General features: G+C 45.6%; 1 protein-coding gene across 3 annotated transcripts in view; it reads right to left on the bottom strand.

The window, feature by feature from the left end:
- The window catches only part of LOC138265203 (probable cation-transporting ATPase 13A4), a 267,665-nt gene that overhangs the window by 189,827 nt on the left and 51,289 nt on the right, over positions 1–26,549 (bottom strand). For 2 of the 3 annotated variants that reach the window (XM_069212748.1, XM_069212749.1), the window contains exons 3-4: positions 22,750–22,896; positions 12,687–12,757 (exon numbers count right to left, since the gene is read on the bottom strand). In XM_069212748.1, the coding sequence (XP_069068849.1) occupies positions 12,687–12,757; positions 22,750–22,896 (218 nt within the window). The remainder of the gene's footprint in view (positions 1–12,686; positions 12,758–22,749; positions 22,897–26,549) is intronic. The other variant, XM_069212750.1, reaches the window with a different exon arrangement.

Genomic DNA, 26,549 nt, shown 5'->3' with positions numbered 1-26,549 from the left:
CCTTCTGACACTCAGTTATTTTTCTTTGACAAACTGATGGTATTAAGAGAAGTATGTTGTTTGGGAAAATTATTTTTGTTAGTTGTCAAGTAAACTTTATAATTTTATATGTGTTCCTTGTGTTGCAGTTTATGAACCTGATAATTTGAAAGTAATCTGAACCATGGACTGTTTTCTTATAAGACAAAACATTGTTGCTTCTATAAAGAAAACTATAATAGTTCTGTATCTTGTTTACATTCATTTCCTAGATAACAATATTTCTCAGCTCTAGGAAGACTTATTTTCATCAATGTTAGATTTTCAGCCCAAGGAAGACTTATTTTCATCAATTGTAGATAGTTAGAAACACTGAGGCCCTCATTCCGACCCTGGCTCGCGAATGACGGAAGCACCGCCAACAGGCTGGCGGTGCTTCATACGTCATTCCGACCGCGGCGGTACAGCTGCGGTCGCCCAGCCGGGTCCAGCGGTTTCCCGCCGGATTTCCCCCGGCTGGGAGAATCCTCCAGGGCAGCGCTGCAAGCAGCGCTGCCTTGGGGATTCTGACCCCCTTCCCGCCAGCCTGTTTTTGGCGGTTTTCACCGCCAGGAAGAGGCTGGTGGGAACGGGTGTCCTGGGGCCCCTGGGGGGCGCTGCACCGCCCATGCCACTGGCATGGGCAGTGCAGGGGTCCCCTAACAGGGCCCCAGCCTGCTTTTCACTGTCTGCCTAGCAGACAGTGAAAAGCGCGACGGGTGCAACTGCACCCGTCGCACACCTGCAACACCGCCGGCTCCATTCGGAGCCGGCTTCAATGTTGAAGGCCCCCTTCCCGCTGGGCCAGCGGGCGCTAACATTGTTAGCGCCCGCTGGCCCAGCGGGAAGGTCGGAATGCCGCCAGCGGTCTTTTGACCGTGGAGCGGTCAAATGGCGGTTCCTGCCAGGCGGGCGGCGACCGCCGTCCGCCGGGGTCAGAATGACCCCCTGAGGTTTCAAAAGGTACATCCATTGAAACAGAATAAACAGGCTCTACAGCAAGATTGACAAGACACTAAAAGCCTCTTCCTATCTTAACATATTGATGCGTTGAAGAGTGCTGAGTCAGAGTGGTGATATCCAGTGTCTATGATTCTCTCTTCTCCTTTCCCTGAGCTGATTTCTGATCAACATATCAATTTGTTTATGGTTGCTGGTAGATTCGGAGCAGTGTGAAAACATATAACGCACCCCTGGGATCTACACTATAAGGTTGCCTCGCCCACGGTATCATTCCAACCAGAGAGATGGACTTAGAAACCACTTTGTCCCAGACCAGAGGTGTAATTAAAAAGGCGCAACAGGAAGCCGCTTCAGGACAACCTGAAATGTAGGTCTTGCAGTCAGAACTAATTTCAGTGAAGCATGAGGAAAGTGTCAAGCACAAGTCAGAAAACAAAGACCCCAATCAAGTACCATTAGCTTTAGATTCTAAAACAACTTATCAATCAGCCTTAATACTTCACCAATAGAATCAAAGAGCCTGATTTACAGTTTGACAGACAGGTTACCGCACCACAACTTGACGGATATCCCATCTACCTTAATTCAGGTGCATTATATCCTATGTCATAAGGCAGGCAGCATATCTGATACGTATATGATGGAGCACCCATCTGCCTTGACTCCAAATCAGGCCCTAAATTCTATTTGCCTCCCATTCCTCAAATAATTCATGTTGTACCTTTAGAGACTCCTGGAAGATTGTTTGGAGATCCAACCAATTTTTGTGCTATTTCTCGATCAGTGAGATTTGCATTTCCTTAGTAAAATGATGACGTTTTTACTGATGACGAGATTAAATTTGCTTTCGTTTTCTCTCACATAAGTGGGAATGCTGCTAGTTGGAATGTTCTGGTAGTGGAGAGAAATGATCCATTTTTTGTATGATTTTTCTGAATTCCACAAAGAAATGTGTTTGTTGTTTGATACAAAGTCAGATACTGTGTGCGCAGCATTTGATCTGGTCCCACAAGAAAAGCTTTGGAGTGTTTTAAATTGCATGGGGGCTCCAAAGTCTCTAATAGATTTAGGGGCATATTTATACTCTGTTTGCGCCGAATGTGCGTCAAAAGTTTTGACGCACAATTGGCGCAAACCCTGCCCCATATTTATACTTTGACGCCCGACCCCGCGGGCGTCAAAATTCCACCATGTGCGTCATTTTTTGAAAGGGGGAACCAGCCTTGCGTTAATTATATGCAAGGTAGGCGTTCCCTTCCAAAAAATGACTTTAAGGCCTGTGCCCCTTATTTATACTCTGGTGTCATTTTGACGCACAGGAGGGGGTGGGCCTTAAAAAATGGCGCACAGCCTGATGTGCGCCGTTTTTTAACGCCTGGGTCAGGGCAGGCGTTAAGGGACCTGTGGGCTCGAAGGAGCCCAGAGGTGCCCTCCTCCTCCCCCAGGGACACACCCTGCCACCCTTGCCCACCCCAGGAGGACACCCAAGGATGGAGGGACCCATCCCAGGGAAGTAAAGGTAAGTTTGGGTAAGTATTTTTTTCATATTTTTTGTTTTGTGGCATAGGGGGGCCTGAATTAGGCCCCCCTACATGCCACTATGCCCAATGACCATGCCCAGGGGACATAAGTCCCCTTGGCATGGCCATTGGGCAAGGGGGCATGACTCCTGTCTTTGCTAAGACAGGAGTCATGTCAATGGAGGTTGGGCAACAAAGAAAATGGCGCAAATCCGGTTTGAGGCCTGAATTTTGCCTCAGACCTGACTTGCACCATTAATTGACGCACAACCCCCATTTTGCCATACGCCGGCGCCTTATTAATGGAAAGACGTTAGCCGGCGCTGTGGACTGGTGTGCGTTAAAAAAAATGACTCACACCAGTCCGCTGCTCCAGCTAACGTCATTCCATTAATAAGGCGCCCACATGCCACGTTGCAATGGCGTTAGCCGGTGGTAACATTTTTGACGCACAACTGAGTTGGCGCAGTTGTGCATCAAAAAGTATAAATATGGGCCTTAGGGGCATATTTATACTCTGTTTGCGCCGAGTGTGCGTCAAAAATTTTGACGCACAATCGGCACAAACCCTGCCCCATATTTATACTTTGACGCTCGACCCCGCGGGCGTCAAAATTCCACCATGTGCGTAATTTTTTGGAAGGGGGAACCAGCCTTGCGTTAATTATATGCAAGGTAGGCGTTCCGTTCCAAAAATGACTTTAAGGCCTGTGCCCCTTATTTATACTCTGGCGTCATTTTGACACACAGGAGAGGGTGGGCCTTAAAAAACGGCGCACAGCCTGATGGGCGCCGTTTTTTAACGCCTGGGTCAGGACAGGCGTTAAGGGACCTGTGGGCTCGGAAGGAGCCCAGAGGTGCCCTCCCCTGCCCCCAGGGACACCCCCTGCCACCCTTGCCCACCCCAGGAGGACACCCAAGGATGGAGGGACCCATCCCAGGGAAGTAAAGGTAAATTCGGGTAAGTATTTTTTTCCGATTTTTTTTGTGGCATAGGGTGGCCTGATTTGGGCCCCCCTACATGCCACTATGCCCAATGACCATGCCCAGGAGACATAAGTCCCCTGGGCATGGCCATTGGGCAAGGGGGCATGACTCCTGTCTTTGCTAAGACAGGAGTCATGTCAATGGAGGTTGGGCGTAAAAAAAAATTGCGCAAATCCGGGTTGAGGCCTGAATTTTGCCTCAGACCTGACTTGCACCATTTTTTGACGCACAACCCCCATTTTCCCATACGCCGGCGCTGCCTGGTGTGAGTCATTTTTTTTAACGCACACCAGTCTGCAGCGCCGGCTAATGTCATTCCATTAATAAGGCACCCGCATAGCGCGTTGGAATGGCGTTAGCCGGCAGTAAAATGTTTGACGCACAACTGCGTTGGCGCAGTTGTGCGTCAAAAAGTATAAATATTGGCCTTAATAATTAGATTGCCCAAAAAAAGCTATGCCCAGGTAAGGTGGGGAAATACTGGGGAATTGACAAAGCGTATTGCCATCTTGCAGGGGGTCCGCCAGGGTTGTTTACTGGCATCTACTCTGTTTATATATAAACGATGTGCTGAGGTGCCATTGCAATGTGTTAGCCACTGTCCTATTTTGAACTAGATTAAAACACCTATACTGCTGTTGGCAGAAGATTCCTCATTAATCTCTAAATACCCATTGGACCTGCAATATTTTCTGGACAAATATACAGAATTTTGTGCAGATAGGGGATTAGAGCTTAACACAACTAAAAGTAACTTTACGGTCCTTGGCAAAAATCCTACTAAAAGTGGAACTGTTAAGGTTAAGAATGAGCAATTAGAGAGGGCTTATGGTTTCAATTATTTGGGGGAAGCCTTGACTGATTAGTATAAATGGGGGTCTCCAATTAATAAAGGCTCCCTGGTGATTTCGCACAGATCAAAAGCCATACTTTTCTTCTGAAAGATCACTTACAGTCTCTCTATTTCTCCCGGCTTACAGGCTTACAGGGCCAAAGTACAAAGTGCTGCTTTGTGCCGTGTGGAAATGTGGGGCTATGTTGATTTACACAGACTGCAGGCAGCTGAGAATAACTTCATTGTTGGAGCATTGGTTTCTGTACCGCTCAGGACTCTCCTTAATCTACTCTATTTTGATTTGGCCGGAGACGAGTAGCTGAACTAGCCCATTTGAAGCCCTTGCAATTTTGGATTTGGATGTGGTCGACACCTGAGTTGGTGGATTATAGGCACTCTTTGAGAGGTTTGTTATCCCATTAGTAAGTTACAAAGGTCCCTTGATTATGTTTTATACAAGATTCGTGCAAGAAGTTGGGATTAATTAGATTATAGAAAGTGCCATATTTATAGTTACCTTAGGACACGAGTGATAGTTACTACAGATAACTCTATTCTATAACAGGTTTCTGAAGTTTGGTATGTTTAAAATGTTAGCCTAACTATAACGTTCCTGCAACCTTCGTCTTTCTAAGTGAATGTTTATATATATATATATATATATATATATATATATATATACAGGGAGTGCAGAATTATTAGGCAAATGAGTATTTTGACCACATCATCCTCTTTATGCATGTTGTCTTACTCCAAGCTGTATAGGCTCAAAAGCCTACTACCAATTAAGCATATTAGGTGATGTGCATCTCTGTAATGAGAAGGGGTGTGGTCTAATGACATCAACACCCTATATCAGGTGTGCATAATTATTAGGCAACTTCCTTTCCTTTGGCAAAATGGGTCAAAAGAAGGACTTGACAGGCTCAGAAAAGTCAAAAATAGTGAGATATCTTGCAGAGGGATGCAGCACTCTTAAAATTGCAAAGCTTCTGAAGCGTGATCATCGAACAATCAAGCTTTTCATTCAAAATAGTCAACAGGGTCGCAAGAAGCGTGTGGAAAAACCAAGGCGCAAAATAACTGCCCATGAACTGAGAAAAGTCAAGCGTGCAGCTGCCACGATGCCACTTGCCACCAGTTTGGCCATATTTCAGAACTGCAACATCACTGGAGTGCCCAAAAGCACAAGGTGTGCAATACTCAGAGACATGGCCAAGGTAAGAAAGGCTGAAAGACGACCACCACTGAACAAGACACACAAGCTGAAACGTCAAGACTGGGCCAAGAAATATCTCAAGACTGATTTTTCTAAGGTTTTATGGACTGATGAAATGAGAGTGAGTCTTGATGGGCCAGATGGATGGGCCCGTGGCTGGATTGGTAAAGGGCAGAGAGCTCCAGTCCGACTCAGATGCCAGCAAGGTGGAGGTGGAGTACTGGTTTGGGCTGGTATCATCAAAGATGAGCTTGTGGGGCCTTTTCGGGTTGAGGATGGAGTCAAGCTCAACTCCCAGTCCTACTGCCAGTTCCTGGAAGACACCTTCTTCAAGCAGTGGTACAGGAAGAAGTCTGCATCCTTCAAGAAAAACATGATTTTCAAGCAGGACAATGCTCCATCACACGCGTCCAAGTACTCCACAGCGTGGCTGGCAAGAAAGGGTATAAAAGAAGGAAATCTAATGACATGGCCTCCTTGTTCACCTGATCTGAACCCCATTGAGAACCTGTGGTCCATCATCAAATGTGAGATTTACAAGGAGGGAAAACAGTACACCTCTCTGAACAGTGTCTGGGAGGCTGTGGTTGCTGCTGCACGCAATGTTGATGGTGAACAGATCAAAACACTGACAGAATCCATGGATGGCAGGCTTTTGAGTGTCCTTGCAAAGAAAGGTGGCTATATTGGTCACTGATTTCTTTTTGTTTTGTTTTTGAATGTCAGAAATGTATATTTGTGAATGTTGAGATGTTATATTGGTTTCACTGGTAATGAAAAATAATTGAAATGGGTATATATTTTTTTTTGTTAAGTTGCCTAATAATTATGCACAGTGATAGTCACCTGCACACACAGATATCCCCCTAACATAGCTAAAACTAAAAACAAACTAAAAACTACTTCCAAAAATATTCAGTTTTGATATTAATGAGTTTTTTGGGTTCATTGAGAACATGGTTGTTGTTCAATAATAAAATTAATCCTCAAAAATACAACTTGCCTAATAATTCTGCAGTATATATATATAAATTCACCTAACTATAGTTATAATTACCTTAAGGCATGAGTTATATTTATTTGAGATAACTCTACCTATAACTGATGAATTTCTATGGTTTGGTATGTTTAAAATGGGAGCCTAACTATAAAGTCCATGTAACCTTTGGTATTTTAAGTGAATTTCTATGTTTTTTAAAATCTATTTCCTAACTACAATGTCCCTGTAACCTTTGGTTTTCTTCAGTGAATTGCTATGGTTTGTTTAATGTAAAGTAATTTTTATTACTATACGTTAATCCAAAAAAACTGTGGTTGGGCGTAGGCCTTGTGGCAAACACCCTATAACCACCCCACCTTGAGCCATGCATGGCCTTTGGCCATGGATGGTGGAGTTGGCTGCAGGGACTGGCCTGCGCCCTGTGGCCAGTCCCTGTACCAAACTCCCTAACCACCCAATGATGAGACAGAGAGAAAATGAGAGATTGAGAGAATGTAGGTTTTGATGAATGATATACTTAGAATGAGATATTTCCAGACAAATTGAAAAGAAAAAGGTTTTTGTCAATTAAAAAGAGTGAGATCACCTTTTAGTTTGTAACTTAAATATATATAGTTGAAAATAAACTAACGCAGGTAATTATCAGAGACTCACCTAGACTAGAACCCTTAAGCTTTCAGTGTGCAGGTCTGAAACCTTAACCACCAAGCCAGAGTTTACTCCTTGCTGTGCACTCTCCAGACTTAGCTATGACATACATCCCAGTCATTGTATGGAGAGATCACTGCAGTAACAATCTCTCTCTCTTCCATTCCATTACAGGTTGGAAGTGAGGGCGGGAGAGAGGGACACACACAGAAAGTGAAAGTTTGAGAGAGAGGGAGAGAAATTAAGAGAAAGAGATTGACAGAGAACTTGAGAAGGAGAGCAGTTTTTTGGGATGTGATTTACACAGAATGAGACAAACACACTGGCAAGCAATACTAGGACTTGAACCTGAAGCCTACTTAGTGAGAGAATAAGACTTTGACCTTTAGGCCAGAAATGACTCTGTTTCTCTATGCATCCAAATGTAACTTGTTCCAAACATCTTGTTAATCTAACTCTGTGAAGTCATTGCATGGAGAGATTGTGTCTCATTGTAATGTGAATCCCTCTCTCTCTCTCTCTCTCGCTCTCTCTCTCTCCGTCTTCCAACCCAACATGGAATGGAAGAGAGAGAGTGAATGACAGGACCGTGGGTTGAGCCACAAGGTCCAGGAGTCCAAGCCGGCTCCCTGCATCCCGTGGGAGCTGGCATTGCTCCGACAAGTAGGGAGCCGATTTAAATAGCAGCGCCCTGCTTGCGGGAGCAATGTTTTCATCTCTTTCCATCTGTTTCCCTGCACACATATTTGGGCGCAGGGAAACAGATGAAAACTTCACTTTCTGCAAGTGTTAAAGCTCACGCCAAGAAAGAGCAAACAGCTGTGTCCAGCGGGTGTGCATCCCGGGGCATAGCAGGAGCTGGCCTAGGGCGGGTGACAGTCCCCTGGACCATCATTGGCTCATCAATGGGGGCCCTCCTCCAATGTCATTTAGTACCAGGGAGGTGGTGGTCCCCAGGCTTCTGCAATGGACCCCCTTCATTCTTTTAATGTAGCCCCAGAGAGGTGGTGGTCCCTGGGGCTGTAGAGGGCCACGCACCCACCTGTATTGTATTTGTTTAAAGCCCCAGGAGGTAGTGGTCCTCAGGGCTGCTAGGGGAACATGCGCCCTCTGCATCTTCTTTGTTTAAAACAAGGGGAAGGTGGCAGTCCCTACGGCTGGGGTCTAGCCGACCCCTCTAAACATTCAAAATGTAAATGCCTGGGGGCCACATTTGAACAAGCAAGGGAGCCTGCACCTATTTTTTAAAAGTTTTTGGTGACTCCAATGCGTCTCACTGCTTGTTTACTCCGGGGAGGGGGGTTCCCTTTGGGACACCAGCACCAGAGCTAAGGGGTCAGGGTGTCCCCACCCTGTTCTCTATTCAGTTTTTTTAATCTTTATTTTTGGGGCTCAGCTGAAGCTATTCTCAACATGGCCACCAACACTTCCTGTTGGCAGCCAATCAGATCTCAGCACAGGATCTGGAGGGATCGCAGAGCCTTCACATCGCTATAAATACAAATTTGTTTTGTCTACAATTACTGAAAAACTACTGGACAGATTTACACCAAATAAGAAAAAGGTCGCTTTCTGGACCAAGAACTACCCTTCTGCCAAATTTAGCGTAGTTCCGCCATGGTTATTAGCTATATATATATTTATATATATATATATACACACATATATATATACATAACCTGGTGGTGGTCCTGACTAGGTAGTTATAGTTTCTATATAAAAAGAGTTTTTTTTATTTGCCAATCGAGATTTTGAACAGAAATAGCGCAAAAACTAGACGGAATTACACCAAATTTGGCAGAAAGGTAGGTCCAGGTCCAGAAAGAGTGCTTCTTCTGTTTTGGTGTAATTCCATTCAATTGTCTGAGAAATTAAGGGCAAAACAAATGTGCATATCTAGAAATGCAAAGGATTCCCAACCCCTCCTGACCTTGTGCAGAGATCTGATTGGCTGATAACACTTCAACAACAGAAGCTGTTGAAGTGTTGTCAGCCATCTTGGAACTGGGGTGAAGCTGAGCTGCAAAAAAAAGTTTAAAAAAATAAAAGGGGGCCAGTGTATGAATACCCTGACCCCTTAGCTCTGGTGTTGGGGTCCCAAAGGGACCAACCCAGGACTAAAAAGCATGTTTTTTTATTTTATGAATGGAGATGCAGTGGAGCAGCGGATCCACCATATAATAAAAAAAATAAAAAATTTAAGCGAGGACTCCCACGCTTCGTTACTGTAAAGACCCCAGGTGGGCCAAGTGCTAGAGCCATTTGATTACAAATGCGAGGGTGGGGGCTCCTGGCTCCTTTCTGCTGCCTCAGGCACTGCCACCTCCCTGAGGCTTATTATTTGTATACAAAGGGGAGCGTGCCCCCGCTGCCCTGGGGACCGCCCAACCCAGGGCTGTGTTTTAATATGTTGGGGGCCCATCCAGTCCCCTCGCGCTTCCCAGGGAACACCATCCCCCGGGGAAACATTTTGGAGTGGGGGTCGTGGGGCCCCTCGCGCCCCAGGGACCACCACCTCCTTTTAAAAAATAGAAAGGAGGTCCTATGGGACCCCTAAGAACTGGGGCCCATCGCCCCCAGGCCTATGCCTACTTTGGAGGGGGGCCGCACAGCCCCTCTCTTGGAGCCACAGATGGCCATGGGGACGTACACCCCCCAGGCCGGCTCCTGCTATGTCCTTGGTGTGGTGGCTTTGTAGTTCTGCAGCCAAGCCACCACAAACATTTTGGGTTTTCCACTCTCAAATTCCAAAGGTTTCATCCCTGTCCTCTGCACATGTTCAGAGGACAGAGATGAAATGTTTCAGCAAGCAGGGAGCTCCGTGATTGCTGAAGCAGTGGCAGTGTGAGGGAAACCTCAAGGCTTCCCCGCAGTGCCAGGTATCCCGTACAGGCGTTTGAATATTTTTCAATATTTTTTTTTTAAAAACAAATCAAACATATAAACAAATATATAGACTTCCTTGCAGTCCCAGAAAGCCTATAAGTGACGGAGGAAAAAAACATAGCTCAGTGTGAAGGTCGCAGATCTCCACGCTGAGCTGTGGTGGTTTAAGTCCAGCTAGACTCCCCTCCCTCTTTTCTTATTGATTATAGTTTTTTTTTTTTTTAAATAATTGATACATTTTTTATTATAAATCAAACAATCTATCTCATTCTAAGTACATTAGATATTAAAGCCTAAAATAATTATTTCTCTTTCCCTCTCACTTTCTTTCTCACTTTCAAATTCTCCCACTCATACACCCACTCAGACCCTTCCAATCCACTCACAGACCCGCCCGCATACTCAGGCACCCACTCAGAGACCCACTGACACCCTCATGCACCCACTCACAGACCTGCACACACTCATGCACCCACTAAACACTGATGTACGCACTCTCACAACAAGACAGACAATCTGACAGCCACTCTCACCACCAGATACAACCTCTCACACCTACTCTCACTCCCAGAGAAGCTGCGGCCAACTCCCGGCACCAACGGCCACAGGGATGTGCAAAGAATGGGTTTGGGTGGTTATGGGGTGTTGGTCGCAAGGTCTGACCCTCACAATGCACTAATTACCCCAGAAATTAGGACACTCATGACATTTTTGATAACATAATTTATAATATCAATGCAATATTTGCAGTAAACATTTTGATGAAAAAATTGTGCATGGCAGAGGAATGATTTATAGTTACCTTAGGGCATGGGTTATATGTACGTGAGGTAGTTCTAACTATATCTGGTGAATTTGTATAATTTGGTAAGTTTCTAAACGGAAGCCTAACTATAACTTCCCTGTAACCATTGTTTTTTTATGAAAAATAAATACAAATCGTAGAGCTCACTCCATCCACATATGCAATCCCTTTTAGGTGGACAAGCCCCTAACATGCACAGTCAATGCTGCTGGCACAGTCTGTGGTATGCTGCACTGGATGGGTAAGCCACTACATGCAGAGACTGTGCTCAGTGTGCAGACTTGCGTAAAGCCGGCTCCCTCCAGAGATCCATGCACCATAGGTGGGAAGCCCATGTTCTATGTAATAAGCAATCAATCGATCAGGATTTGTATACTGTAGCACTTCACACGTGAGGGTCTCGAGGCGCTGAGGAGTCGTGCTGCGGGATCACGCTGCCTGTTCCTGTAGGTTGAGCATCCAGGTCTTGAGATCCTTCCTGAGCTGTTGGCGAGATGGTGAGGCTCAGAGGTGCAGGGTGAGGGTGTTTCAGGTCTTTGCCGTCATGTGGGAGAAGGACCTTTATCACACCAACTGGTATAGGAACAGTGTACCAGCACAAGCTTCAAATTTGTAATATTAAATGCATTTAACGCAGGTTATATGTGCTGCCACATGCCTATTCTGTACAAGGAGTACCACACAGAAAATGACTTAGAGAATTCCTTTTGGAGGAACAGTATGGATGAAATTCAAAATCACCATCAATCATCCCATCCTCGCGCCCAGAGGCAAGTCTCGGACCTCCAGATGGGCCTAAAGATCTTTTCTTGGAAGGATTCATAGAGTTCTTGTTTACCACAATACTAGTTTCCACTCCATAAGGCTAGTTTGCATCAGGATGGCCAACACTTCTCCAAAATTCAAAATTCACATTTTGTGTTAATCAAAGAACTATGCAAACCCTCACCACCTATCACAACGTCCTACAAAACATACATAAACTTTAACAAACATGGACGGGTCACGTAGTGTGTCTCTACGGATTGCACATTTGGAGAGGTTTACTGTAGAGGAGGTGACTGATGACAAAAAAAGTGAAGGATAAAAGGCTTGAAATAATAGTAACCACTGATACATACTCTGGGGCGCCTTCCATTCTGATCTCTTTTTGCTCCCAGATGCATTATAGCCAAGAGCAACTCATATGAAAATTAACCTTGGCCCTGCCCAACCCCAAAAGCTGTGGCAGGTACTTTCTGAGCAGAAGACAAGCACCACAGATATGTTTCATTGTTGAGCCTCTACGTTGAAGAGTTTGAGGCCAGGTGGCACATTAAACTGTGATATCCACTTTAGGACAAACTCTTTTCCACTTAGGGAAACTTCCAGACAAAATCAAAAATGAATATTCAGAATGCTCAAATTAAATTTAATTGTTGCAAATCAATATCTGTTGCATTCTATTTCATAATTTCTACTTGCTGTGCCACCAGAGTGTGAATCAACTTTATGCAAATTACACTTGACATAAGCCCATCTGAAGTACCAGCAGCATAGTATCTGCATCTTAGTTACAATGTATCTTAAGAAACACAAACACGATAGAAGCACAGGTCAGATATGGAATCAAGATCATATAAATTTAAAGGTATTAGAAAGAGCGGATGAAGCTCTAACTATACCATACATGGGTTATAAATTGTATCAAAGGAGACTTCCGAATTTGTGACTTTGTAGCAATGTGGCTGTAATTTGTAAGCCTTCTAAAACCTATCTCTTTTACAGGTAGTGTAGGCATTGTATATATTATAAGTCACGCTTACCCAACTTTCTGGAAGGTTTTCGTGGCCCTGACCCAAGCGTACTTAATTTTCCGCACCTGTATGTATCGCACCTGAAATGAAAGAAATCATCAGAAACATTGCAAAGAAGAGACACTGATGAAACAAGGTGCTGCACAACTCAATATTATCATACAGAGGTTTACAAAGCCTATCTTTGTAGACATTCCTCCCACAGGACACAGGCCTGGACATGTCTAAAACTGACTTATCTTTGTAGACATATCTCCCACAGGACACAGGCCTGAATGTGTTTGAAACTGACTTATCCTTGTAGACATATCTCCCACAGGACACAAGCATGGACGTGGATACAGGCCTGAATGGGTTTGAAACTGACTTATCCTTGTAGACATATCTCCCACAGGACACAGGCCTGAATGTGTTTGAAATTTACTTACAGAGGTAGTACATAGCTTGGGACACGTGTGTGCTTCTGTTGGGCTGGCGAGGAGACCTCCAAAGCTCAAAAATGATACTTTTGGCCCTGAAACCTATAATATGTCCTACATGTACCTAAGGTTTCAAACACTTCTCTCCCAATCCTTGCTCACCAGCATACATGGCCAACTAGCTATCATTACCCTGAAAGACCAGATTTACCCAACAATGTTTCAAACTAGTATTTATTGTTAAAGACCAAACCATGATGCTGCTCTTACCACCGTGGTCCTCTTCCATCCCTCTTCATGCCAAAAGCTCTGTTGTTCCAGACACTAGTCACATTCTTTGTACAGGGTCATGGATGGGCACCATCGCTGCCGCCTGTGGTGAATCCCACATACGGGGGTTCCTGGTAATGGAACCTTCCTGCTGCTCCCATGGGACTCCTGGATGAGGTTGCTCTATGTGTGAGCCTTTGTAGGATTACAGTGGGTCCCTTGTGTATGGGTCTCTTTTGTTTCTACATGGACTCCAGATGGCGTAACACCTTGGAGGACCCCACTGACCCAGGCATCACAACGGTCTATTCTCACGCTCCCTTGAGCACTTATACTAACACACACTTCTTTGTTGCACCTTGTTTGAATCAATCTTTGGACCTGATGCACTTCAGCCGAAACCTGCCCTGTATGTCATACTAAGGGCCTGATTTAGATCTTGGTGAATGGAATGCTCCATCACAAGCATGATGGATATCCTGTCCCTCGTATTAGGATCTCCATGGGATATAATGGGATCTTAATGCGGTGACGGGATATCCGTCACATTTGTGACAGAGTATTCCCCTCCACCAAGATCTAAATCAGGCCCTAAATCTAACTCCATGCGGGCGATACTCTCCGAAACAGCACCCGAATCAGATGGATTTATTTGTGGCCTTTCCGAGCCTATAAGCACTATATAAATACTACAATAATACAGTCCACCCCATCAGTGAATTGCAGATCTGAAAGGGGTACCAGCCTCAGAAGAGCTTGGACCCACAGCCTGAACTGAGGCACCTTGATGGAAGACACTGTTGTGGGGCAGGAACGCCACAAAAGTTTTTGGTACCCTAAGAGAAGTGGCGTTTCACTCCCTTCCTGTTTAAAAATGCCATATTTGATGCTTCTTCAGGAGGGTAGTGCCCCTTTGCATTTAGCCTCATCAGCAGCTGCATTGTGTTGCCTGTCCTTGAAACTGGCCCTGTACAAACAATGAGTAGCCATTGTACCCCATCTGCACCTTCCGCCGACCCCATGCTAAACTACCAGTGGGGCCTCCAACATGTAAGTGCTTGTGGTACTGGATTTGTAGTCAGATCAAAACAGAGAGCTCTCCGTTTATTTTTTAAATCTAATGATTCAGGCTATTAGGTATCCACGTCCGGGTCTATGACCCACTTCTGTAGACTGAGACAATGGGCAAAGAAAACTCTACTTATTGAAAGGACACAGTGGAGATTATAAATGCTGATAAAATATATGGAGATAGTCCAGGTGAGTTGGATTAAGGGGATTAATATATTTCTAAATATTTAAGAGCCAGATGTACGATTTTTTGTTTGCCACTCCCAATTAGGAAATACATTTGGGAATTGAAAATTGCGTGTCACAAAAAAATAAATTACAGAGGGGCCAGCATACCACCATATCTGTGACTGCTTTTTAAATAAAGCAATTTCTTTTAAACGCAGCTCATTTTCCTCAAAGGAAAATGGGCTGCATTTCAAAGACAAAAAGTTTTCTTTTCATTTTTTCAGAGTAGGCAATATTTTTGCTACCATTCCCAAAGGGAAATACCATTTGCGAATGGGTTAACACCAATTTGAAATTGGTATTAACTGCAATTGTTTTCTGCATTCACAGTCACAAACCAATCATACATACTGTTCAAATTCAGAATTAGGAAGGGACACCCCTTCCCAATACCAAATTACAAAACCCAAATTGAGACTCAGTAACAAGTTACCGAATTGTAATTTGGCTTTGTTCATCCCAACAAACATTTTCCTAGTCACAAACAGATACAGATTTAACTAACAAGTATCTGTTCAGGTGTGAAGCATTCTTGGATAAGAAAGAGTTCACCCGCTTGACATTTTGCAGTTTTGAGTTTAGGTAAAATAACTGTGGATCTAAAGTACTAACGTTGGAGTTATAAAGCAGTTCTGTTTTCACACAACCAGGGTAGGATCAGTGGCGGCTGGTGACATTTCAAAGTGGAGGGGCGTAAAAGTTCGGGATAAGTGACGTGTCACGAGTGAGCCCAATTGTGTTAAGGGAGAGGTTCGGGGGAATCTCCCTCAATACATTTTTGAAAAAACAGTGGGCAAATGGTGCATTTTTATGAAAGTTCGAGAATGCAAGAAGGTCAATAAGGTAATTGTGAAAGTGTAGTTATGACATCAATAAAGAGATTTCTTATGATAATGATGTAGGTACCTGCTTATTCACTATAACCACAGAAGTTCATATCAGACTTTCAGATAACAATGCTGAGCACTACACAGATTTCCTTATTTATTGATATCCCTTCATACAAGCATTGCATGTACCTTTACAAGTAATATACTTGTATATTCAACACGGGATTCGATTGAGAAGGTAGGAGAGGATCCCTGGTGTTAGTGTTGGCAAATCAATGGTCGGCATTGGCAGAAGTGTCATCAAAATGAGAGGATTTTGTAATGTGATGGAGTGTGCAACAACCTTGCTGTGTTGGGAGTGTGAAAACTAAGGCTGTAGGATGTAAACACATTGTTAACTTAATAAAATGTAAATACCTGCAAATAAACTGTAGAAATATTTGAAAATAAAAATAGCAGCAGTTCTGAAAAAACAAATGAAGCACTTTTTGGTAATTCTGCAGAGAATCAAGCCCAGTTTCCACACGTTTCCTTCTCTGCTTTATAGTTTTATCAGTAGAACTTCTATTTTTGACAGTGTGCCCCAAATTCACTGCCAGCTACATACTACACTTTCACCACTTTCAGGCTAAGCGGGTGTAGGCTGTTGCAAATTGTTGTTTCTATTTTTCACAATCTCTATGGTTTCAGTCAGTCACACAACATTGAGGCCAGCACCACTGCAGCCTTTAATGAGGGCAGACCACATTCTGGAAGCCCCTCAGGGTGCTGAATGTAAGTGACACTTAAAGCCACCTCACCTCGGGCACCGAACGGAAGCTGGTCGTACAATGTTCATTGTTGTAACCACTCAGCACAGGAATAAGCAGCAGTTTACAGTGGCATCGTAAGTTACTGCAATATGTAAAGCCTAAGTCTTTAGATATTGCTGGAACTATTGTTTAACACGTGAACACACAATTTTAAGGCAACAACAAAAATGTCACGTTAACTCCAGTGATTAATGGTCTTCCTGGAAAGAGATTGGAGTTTTGTCTTGTGGAAGTTATGACTCATCGTGAGGTAGTGCAGAGGGTTATGTGCCTGCTGCAAAGAACATGTACCATGCAGATCACAAGGTGCATGTAATGTGAATAGGTCAGTGGGTTACTGCTTTTGTCAAAGGGATTCTTTTGTAATTTGCAGTTTATAAGTTAGAATCCTAATAACCGTCATCAAAGAGCTGCATGCAAACTGCAAGCATAGATTAGAACATTATGATTTCTCCCCATTCTTTCATTATCCTAATGTTGCAAAAAGGGTTAATTTGGGTAGACAATTATTAATATTAAATAGAGCCCCCCCAGCCATGGTATTACATTTTAAATACTGAGTTTGTGCTTTTCCAGACGAAGCACGCAAACTATACCCCCTACTAGTATGGATGTGACGCTTTGTAGTCCTCTGTCTAATGTGTGTGATGTCCAGTGCTCTGACACTCTACTGGCATGAGTGGCGCTATAAAACAGAATATATATTCATGTGAGCGGGAGTGTTGTGGAGACTTGGGGGCACTGTTACAGGGCGGCAGTGAGGGAATCCGTGGTTAAAGTGGTCACTGAGGGGTCAAGGTGCCAACAATCATTACTGCACGAGTCCGGGCGCCACCCGCACTAAAGCAAGCAGGCCCGAAACACAGACAGGCGACACTACATGGTGGTGCCTTGGGACTACTCTACACTAGACGGTCCAAGAGGGCTTCACAGTCTTGAATCTTCCCTTTGGAATTGTTCTGACAGTTACCTTGTCCAACACTTAGCCACCTAGGAAGATTACTTGTTACCATCTCTCCTTTGGATACTGCCTGCCTAACTTCAGCCCTGGTGCGCGCGCGCTGGGTGTCTAACAATCCTGAAAAACACAATTTTCAGGCAATAATGGAATATCAAGATAACTCCAGTGATTAATGTTGCTCCAGGAGAGGGATGAAATTTTGTCTAGCGGAAGTTGTGACTCATCCTTAGGTAGCCAGAGGGTTACATGCCTGCTGGAAAGAACGTGTACCATGCAGAACACAGAGTGTAAATATGTCAAGAGACAAAGCTTTACTGATTTTGTCAGAGAGATGGTTCTGTTATTTGCAGTTTATAAATTAGAATCCTAATATAGGATCTTCCTTGCGCACTTCATATCTCCACCTTGGAATTGGTTATGATTACCTCGTTCCCCCGTTAGCCGCCTAGCAAGATTCCTTGTGTGTGTCCTCTCTCCCACTTGGATTATGCCTGCCTGACTCCAGCCCTGGTGCGCGCGGTGCTCTGTGCATAACAAACCCACAGAGTTACTCTGCTAACCTTCCATCCCACACGCAAAGTATTATCTTTATTGTTTTCCGCTCGCTTCCTTTCCTTGCTCTTTGTCCACTTCCAGCCTTCTGCGCTCCTTTCACTCTCTGTCCGCCCTGAGCTGTTTTTCCTCCCCGCCCCCGCTTTCTCCCCTCCTTTCCTTTGTGACTCCTGATTTGCACCGGTGCAGGTCTGTACACTCAAACGTCGCTGCCGCCGTGGCCAGGTTGGCAGGGCTGTGCCCAGGCCACTGAACTATGGCCCTCGTTGTCCGCCCCCTGCCTCTGCCGGCCCCGCTTGAACGAGGCTTATCTGAAGTCAGGCGAGGAAGCCCTGGAGCCATTCCTCCTACAATTATCTTCAATACACCTAAATGAGCTCGGAATCCGGCGTTAAGGGGCATATGGAGCCCTTGTCTCTTGCCTGACAAGTGTAATTCAGCCTGAAGCAGGGACGGCCTTATCAGGGGGGCTGAGGTGTGCTTCATCCTGCTCCAGTCAAACAGATTATCAGCAGCTGGCCGTTTTGATGGCCTGTTTCCTCGAGATACCGCCCTTACCTATGGCATCCCCTTGTTAAAGATTGGCAGGAGTGTGCAGGAAGCAGACACCTCGTGTTTGGCGCACCTCGATTTTCAGCTTTCTGTCTGCAGCCTCTACCTCGCCCACCATTTCCTAACTTGTCACAGGGCTGACGAATTGGGAAAGGGTGGGGTGACCATCCTCCACTTCCTGACTGATGTGCAGCCCCTAGCGCTACAGGGCTTCAGCCTGAAGCGCCTGGGGCTAACTTTATCCACACGTCATTAGGGGGTGGAGACTGGTCCTCGAAGCTATGTCTTTGCCAACCTGATGACCTCACAGGCCTCAGGCTGTGAGCTTGTCACCCGGCAAACATAGACTCAGTCAAGGGAGGGCCTGCCCTGCCCAGAGGAAAATGGAATGCATCGTTGTCATCCTGCCAGTCTCATGTCACGTGACAGTAGCCCCGGGCCAGGCCCCAGACCCAATTTTGATTTACGGAGTTAGGAAAGTTTGTTTTCACTTTTGTTTTGTTACGAGGGCAGAGCCCTGACGCCCTCATGCAGAAACCGCCACTGGGTAGGATTTCCTAAGATTTGATGCTGTACAATGCAGCAAGGTGGCTTGCTGCACTGTGTGAAATGGAGAGAGCAGGAATTTGCCATATCTACTAAAAAGTGAAGCATTCCTGCTGTTGCTCGTCAATGGCGCAAACAGGGAATTTTTGTGCCAAAGCAGACACCCTTGTGCCGTGGTGCAAGGGCACCTGTGTTGCAGCCATGATGGTTTCTTTGCAGAAAGGAGCACCGTCCTGCACACAAACAATCATCAAAGCTTTTTTCCTCCTTCTATGTGTGCTGCACCGCCTTGCGTTACTCAAGATTTACTATGTCACACAGTGCTGCGGTGGCTTGTGTGGCATTGTGAATTTCACATAAGGGCTTGCATTGCCCTTGTGTCACCTTGTGTGACGCTTGGCAACACATGCCGTGATAAACCTGATCCCTAGTATTTTGTAAACCAACCCTTGTTTTATTGTGCAATGAGTTTGCTAATCTTTCACATTACATATTACAATATTGGTACCTGGAGGAATTTGCAAATGTTTCCAAAGGATTTTCTCTGCAAATCTGGCAGGAGGACTGCACATGCAGTGAATGAGACCTGTGAAGAGTAACATATCTCCACAACAGTGTTTTCAATCCGCAGAATGCTAACCAGCAGCCTCTGTCCTTTATAAGGACACAAACTGCAGTCTTAAAAAATATAATTGGCATGATGTGAACAGGCCATCCATGGGACCATGCAGCGGTCCCCTTGACTGATGTCTCTCCACACCAGTGCTGCAAGAGATACCCAGAAAGTGAGACTGTCTTTAATGGATCAGTTCCACTTTGTCTCTCTTCCCACCAATGCTGGCATGAGAGACTCAAAGAGTGGAAACTGTCCCGGCCCACTTCCACTTGATGTCTCTTCCCACAGGTGGTGATGGAGATACTCAGATCAGTCTGTCATGGACCACCTCCACTTTATGTCTTCCCCTCCAGTGCTGCAGGAGACACTCAGAACTGTCTGTCTCGGACCACCTCCATTTTATGCCTCTTCCCACCAATGCTGGCAGGTGACACTCAGAACTGTCGGCTATGGACCACTTCCACTGGATGTCCCTTCCCACCAATGCTGGCAGGAGACACTCATTCCCACCAATGCTGGCAGGAGACACTCAGAACTGTTGGCCATGGACCACTTCCACTGGAAGCCCCTTCCCACCAATGCTGGCAGGAGCACTCATTCTCACCAATGCTGTCAGGAGACACTCAGAGCTATCTGCTATGGACCACTTCCACTGGAAGCCCCTTCCCATCAATGCTGTCAGGAGACACTCAGAACTATCTGCCATGGACCACTTCCACTGGAAGCCCCTTCCCACCAATGCTGGCAGGAGGCACTCAGAACTATCTGCCATGGACCACTTCCACTGGATGCCCCAACCCCACCAATGCCGGCAGGAGATACTCAGAACTGTTGGCCATGGACCACTTCCACTGGATGCCCCATTCCCACCAATGCTGGCAGGAGACACTCAGAACTGTCGGCCATGGACCACTTCCACTGGATGTCCCTTCCTACCAATGCTGGCAGGAGACACTCATTCCCACCAATGCTGGCAGGAGACACTCAGAACTGTCCGCCATAGACCACTTCCACTGGAAGCCCCTTCCCACCAATGCTGGCAGGAGACACTCATTCCCACCAATGCTGGCAGGAGACACTCAGAACTGACGGCCAAGGACCACTTCCACTGAAAGCCCCTACCCACCAATGCTGGCAGGAGACACTCATTCCCACCAATGCTGGCAGGAGACACACAGAACTATCTGCTATGGACCACTTCCACTGGATGCCCCATTCCCACCAATGCCGGCAGGAGATACTCAGAACTGTTGGCCATGGACCACTTCCACTGGATGTCCCCTTCCCACCAATGCTGGTAGGAGACACTCAGAACTGTCTGTCGTGGACCACTTCCACTGGATGTCGCTTCTCACCAGTGCTGAAGGTAGACACTCAGAACTGTCTGTCGTGGACCACTTCCACTGGATGTCCCGTCCCACCAGTGCTGGCAGGAGACACTCAGGGCAGTCTGCCATGGACGACTTCCACTGGATGCCCCTTCCCACCAATGCTGGCAGGAGACACTCAGAACTGTTTGCCAAAGACCACTTCCACTGGAAGCTCCTTCCCACCCATGCTGGGAGGAGACACTCAGAACTGTTTGCCATGGACAACTTCCACTGGATGTCCATTCCCACCAATGCTGGGAGGAGACACTCAGAACTGTCTGTTGTGGACCACTTCCACTGGATGTCCCTTCCCACCAATGCTGGCAGGAGACACTCAGAACTGTCTGCCATGGACCACTTCCACTGGATGTCCCTTCCCACACATGCTGGGAGGAGACACTCAGAACTGTCTGTTGTGGATCACTTCCACTGAATGTCCCTTCCCAACAGTGCTGGCAGGAGACACTCAGAACTGTCTGTTGTGGACAACTTCCACTGGATGCCCCATTCCCACCAATGCCGGCAGGAGATACTCCAAACTGTCTGCCATGGACCACTTCCACTGGATGTCTCTTCCCACCCATGCTGGGAGGAGACACTCAGAACTGTCTGTTGTGGAAAACTTCCACTTTACCCCATCAGCGCCTTGAGACCCTCATGGGTGTGTAGTGCACTTTACAAATGCTTTGATTGATTGATTAATGCATTCCAAGCCATCTGAGGTGACAGTAGCCAGTGACTGCAAGTGTGGTTACAAACCACTAATACATTCCCAGTCTCCTCTGCCTTGTGAACTGCATGGATTTGCAGTGTGTTGATTGTAAGTCACAGACTCATGTACCATTCGTGATGTGTAATCACACAGCGGGTTTCTTGGTGGCAAAACCTCCAATTGTGCGCACCACAGGCTTTGAGACCACAAACACATACAGCAAGTACATCACAGCCTGGAATTCCAGAGCAAGGAGAAATAATGCAGGTTATAGCAGGTTTTTCCCCCAAGCTTGGCGCCTATGACCTGAAATCAATATGTTATGCGGAATGATTCTGCCCTTTTGTGGGTTTTTGGAAGGAGTACTAGACTTTTGTTTTGGCTTTGGTGCTCTCCTCACTTTTCTTTACTCTGACCATGGTGCCCTCCATTTCTGCTGTCTTTTCACTTTTCAGGGTGACACTCTGCTCAAATAAATTAGCGTTTTCCTGGTGACTAACTAGGGCGGAAACGCCGTCGGTGGGCTAGAAATTTGGGAACAGATTCAGATCCTTGTTGAATTTGGGTCTATGGACTCAAAAATAGAATCACAATGTCACCTTTGCTTCTAACACACTAAATATTATTTAAGCCTTTTTCTGTATGTATTTTGAGCACTAACTGATTAAGTTATTTGCTTGGAAGTTTGTTTTTCTTCATTTGCGCATAATAACAACATATCATGTGTCTCCAAAATCAGTGTGTGGGAGCTTCTAATCAATATGCTGATTCATATGCACTTGCTATCAAGTGATAGTCTAACTGCTTTCCCTTTGTGGAACATATGTTTGTGGACAGTTTTCTTGCCCCAGGTCCTAGGGTTCCTTTGGGGTGCCCCTGTTGTGGTTAAGTTTGTTATTTAGAAGGTATTTGGGAGCACATGCACTATTACTACGGGAGTACTCCTGCATGTAGTAATGAAAGCATCTGTGAATCAGCCCCATCATTAACAGATATTTTACAACTAGGTGGCCTCTCAGACCTTGAGTTTGACAGAGCACATGAAAGAATGATAACTCGAGACAGAGAGACTGTCAGCCTGACTTTCAGTACGAACCAGAACACAATACTGGGACAGTTTATTCAACACTCACTTTCAGTTCTGGCTTTGAAATGACTTTGTTCACGATGGAGTCTTCATCCGCAATGATCCTGTTGTCTGCGTCCCGGCTCTTGCAGCTTGTTTCCGATGCCAGGTGGACCCACCTCACCCTTTTCCTGGTATATTGTTTGAAATCATCCTGTGAAACAGAACACAATCTGTGAATCAGACGGGACGCTGCAGCTGTGCTCTTCCATTTATTCAGAATCGCCTTGTTCTCTCTCACAGCGCTTACACATGAATGTTCCAATGTGGTGCTATGCCGCCCGCCCTTAAAAGCAGTGGCCCCAAGATTCAAAGATCTTCCTATTAGTAGGTATATCATATGAGGTAATTGCTGTGGGCAGGTGTCCTGGCAGGTCTTGGGAGGCCTTGGCCATTGCTTTCCTGGTGAAGGACCCCATGCCGGGATTGGGGATCGATATGGGAACTCCACAGATGGCCCTGAACTGTCCCACACAGACGCCATAGTTGTTTCAGTTTCTCTGCCACGTGTTTTTGCTTTCAGGAAAAAAACTCCAAAAGCGGATGCGTGTTACTAGAAAACAAGAAAAAACACAACAGTTGTGATGCACTAGGAGTTTTCATCAAATGCACTGGGGTCTTTGTTAGATTTCTGTGACACCCACCGCCACACCTAGCAGGGGGGCTTCAGGCAGAGAACTCTAGTGATTGTCACCATGCCTTAAGTAGGGTGGTGTGACCAACACTACTCCCTGATTGCCCAGTGGTAGTTGAGTCATCAGGTCAGGGTTTCCACAGAAATCCTGCAGTGCTCTAAATGTGGCGTTGAAAGCCAGCTTGGTGGGGTCGTGCACCTGCTCCGTCAAAGTCTAAATGAAACGTTTCATTTTATAGGAATACTGACTTGCTTCCACACTGCAGACAGGAATATTCCTAGCTTTCTCCTGACTTAATCCTGGGAATGCTGGAGTAAGAAAACAGAACTGATTACAGAGGCCCCCTAACTTTTTGCCCCCATTTTCCACTTTTTGCTGGTGTTTTCCTGACTCTGATGGTGCCCTGGGTACTGCTAACCACTCCCAGGGCCTGTGCTCTGGGCTAAATCAATATGCAAATTAGGCTCATTATAATTGGCTAAGTTAACCTACCTATAAGTCCCTAGTATATGGTAGGGTATGTAGGTTTGGGGACCACAGCATAGGTTGTGCACTCATAGGTGCCCAGTGTCATTTTAAAGGCAGGTCTGCCTTGCTGGCTGCTTTTAAATTAAAGTTATATGCAAATTCGACTTTGGAATTAAAAGTAGTTCCAAAGTCTTAAACTACCTTATTATTAAAGATAAGTCACCCCTAAGGTGTGCCCTATGTGCCCCTAGGGCTGGGTGCCATGTAACTATAACTATAAGCAGGGACCTTATACAAGTAGTTTTATAAGCCCTGATTCGTTTTTCCCTCATTGTAGTGAATGGCCTTCAAAGGCTAGAATGGGGAGACTTTATTTTAGTTTTTAAAGTCCCCTTAAGTAATGGATACCAAGAGGTTGGTATCAAATTAATTGTTATAATAAATCCCACAACTTCTAGTTGTGGGATTTAATATAACTTGTTCAGGTAAAGAGTTTTAAACTTTACCTAAAAAGTTGCCAATTTCAGCCCTGCATTGTTTTTGCTGCTGTGCCCTGATTGGCCAGCCTCTGGCAGCCTGGCCAGGCTGCCTTGATGAGGTGTGAAGTGACCTGGCTGTGGGAGGGAATTTCCCCTCAGCAAATGGTGAGGCAGGAAGGGGGAGGGCTGCCAAACTGGTCTTCAAAGGCAGAGAAGGACATTTGGAGCACCCCAGCAACACCCCCACATCCTGCAACCCCAGACAACTAGGTGCCCGCTTGATTAGATTAGGAGAGGGCAGGAGAGGGGTGTGTTTATGATTTTTAGCCACACCAGTGGGTGGGCTCAGCCAGATGCAACCTCCAAAAATCAGATTCAGCCATGATGGATTTTTGAAGAATGTTGCCTCCTGGGATTGATTTTTGCCACACTTCCCAGGAAGTGGTCATCACAGGGGGAAGGACCCTGCACCTTATGGGAGAATCAGGATCCCCCCTGTTTTTCACTCAGGAGCAAGGATAAAACTGGCAGACCTGCACCCACACCTCAGATCCCCATCAGATTCCAACAAGGAAGAACCAAAGGAGAAGAAGGACTGCCCTGCTGGACCCCTGGCCTGCACCTGGAACCTGCACTCAGAAGGACTGCACCAGCTGCACACTTGGGCTTCACCACAAGAAGGACTTCGCCTGGCTTCAATTGGTTCAAGGAGCGACTCCCTATTTGCTACAGGTAAGAAATTGCTAACCAGAGTCCCCTGCACCAACTCCTGAAGAAACCGGCCAGCTGACCATTGTCCAGTGCCAAAAAGGAGTTTGCGCCAGGTGCATTCTGGGAGTTGTAGTCCGCACCCCCAAGGATCATCTCAGAGCTTCTGGACCCTTGGGGTGAGTTGTGGACCCCAAAAGAACCCTAAAAGAACATCTGGGAGAAGCCCCAGAAGTTTGGAGAAGTTTGGATCACTTTTGAAAAAAAGCTCCATAGAGGGCCCGACCCGCCGTGGCAACTCTAGCCGGCTTGCCTCAACGCGACCCGGTCTGACTTGCTGGTTCGTCCCGGTGAAGAAAATCTCCAAAAAAGAGACTAAGTCCGAAGGTAAAAAGTTGACCGGGACCTCCCAGCCAGCGTATCCGAGGAGGGCTCCAAGGACGTCAGATCAAGATCCAAGTTTACCCCGGTCAAAGGATTTTCACCTCGAAAAAATGACTACGTCCGAAGGTAAAAATCTCCTCCGAGGATTCCTGCGCTGCGTATCCGGAGAAGAGTTCCCGAAGGTCGGATTGGACTGGCAGATTCGTCCCGCTGAAGAAAATCTTCAGAATAGAGACTAAGTCGAAGGTAAACTTTTGACCGAGGCCTCCCGCGAGCTGTAGCCGAACAGGGCTCCATTGCGGTCGGCCTTAAAGTTTGACTTTGCCCCGGTCCAGGTGCAACCAGATGACCCGATTGGCGCTTTCTGTTTCTAGGTGCTAAAAAACTAAAAGTCTTTAAAAATTCATATCTCCGGTTCCCCTTATCCAATTTTATTCATTTTTGTGTCATTTTAAAGATAAAAATATAATCTATTTTTATAAATTGGTTTTGGATTTTTAAACTGTTTCCTGTGTTTTATTTAATTACTGTTTTGTGATATTTGAATGTTTTACACTCTGTCTCCTAAGTTAAGCCTTGTCGCTGGTTGCCAAGCTACCAAGGGTTGAGCTGGGTTTAATTTACTGAGACCTAACTGGACCTAAGTGGAGGTTAGTGGCCTATTGCTAAGTGTAGGTACTTACCTGCCCTTACCAATAACCCATTTTCCGACAGCTGGAGTACCCCAGGAGTCCCACAAGTGTAGTACCAAGCAATATTTTTGAGGTGAGGTTTGATGTTCTAACTTCCCATCTGGTCTGTGTAGGCGTATCTCTGTGAAGTGATTGATGTCCCATTTATAACATTGATATTATCATAACAACTTGTTTTCCCATTTGGAATTGTGGACGCTAAATTTGGTATTGGTCTCCCATAATTTATTTCTCATGTGCCACTTGTAACATTACCAGAAATGCAGCTGGAGAATAGGCACCAAATTTGGAAAGCAGGCCCAAGTGAACGGGACAAAATAGACCAAGGATCCATATAAATTACAAAACTAGTTCATTTGTACAATCATGAAATGCTCCCTCACCAGGAGAGGCACTGAGTCCTATGCAATTACATGCAAATCCCTGCAAAGTAAGTAAGGT

This window comes from Pleurodeles waltl, chromosome 11 (genome assembly GCF_031143425.1).
Source record: "Pleurodeles waltl isolate 20211129_DDA chromosome 11, aPleWal1.hap1.20221129, whole genome shotgun sequence".
Lineage (NCBI taxonomy): Eukaryota > Metazoa > Chordata > Amphibia > Caudata > Salamandridae > Pleurodeles > Pleurodeles waltl.
The sequence above is the reverse complement of the archived record's forward strand: the minus strand, read 5'-3'. Positions and strand labels throughout refer to the sequence as shown.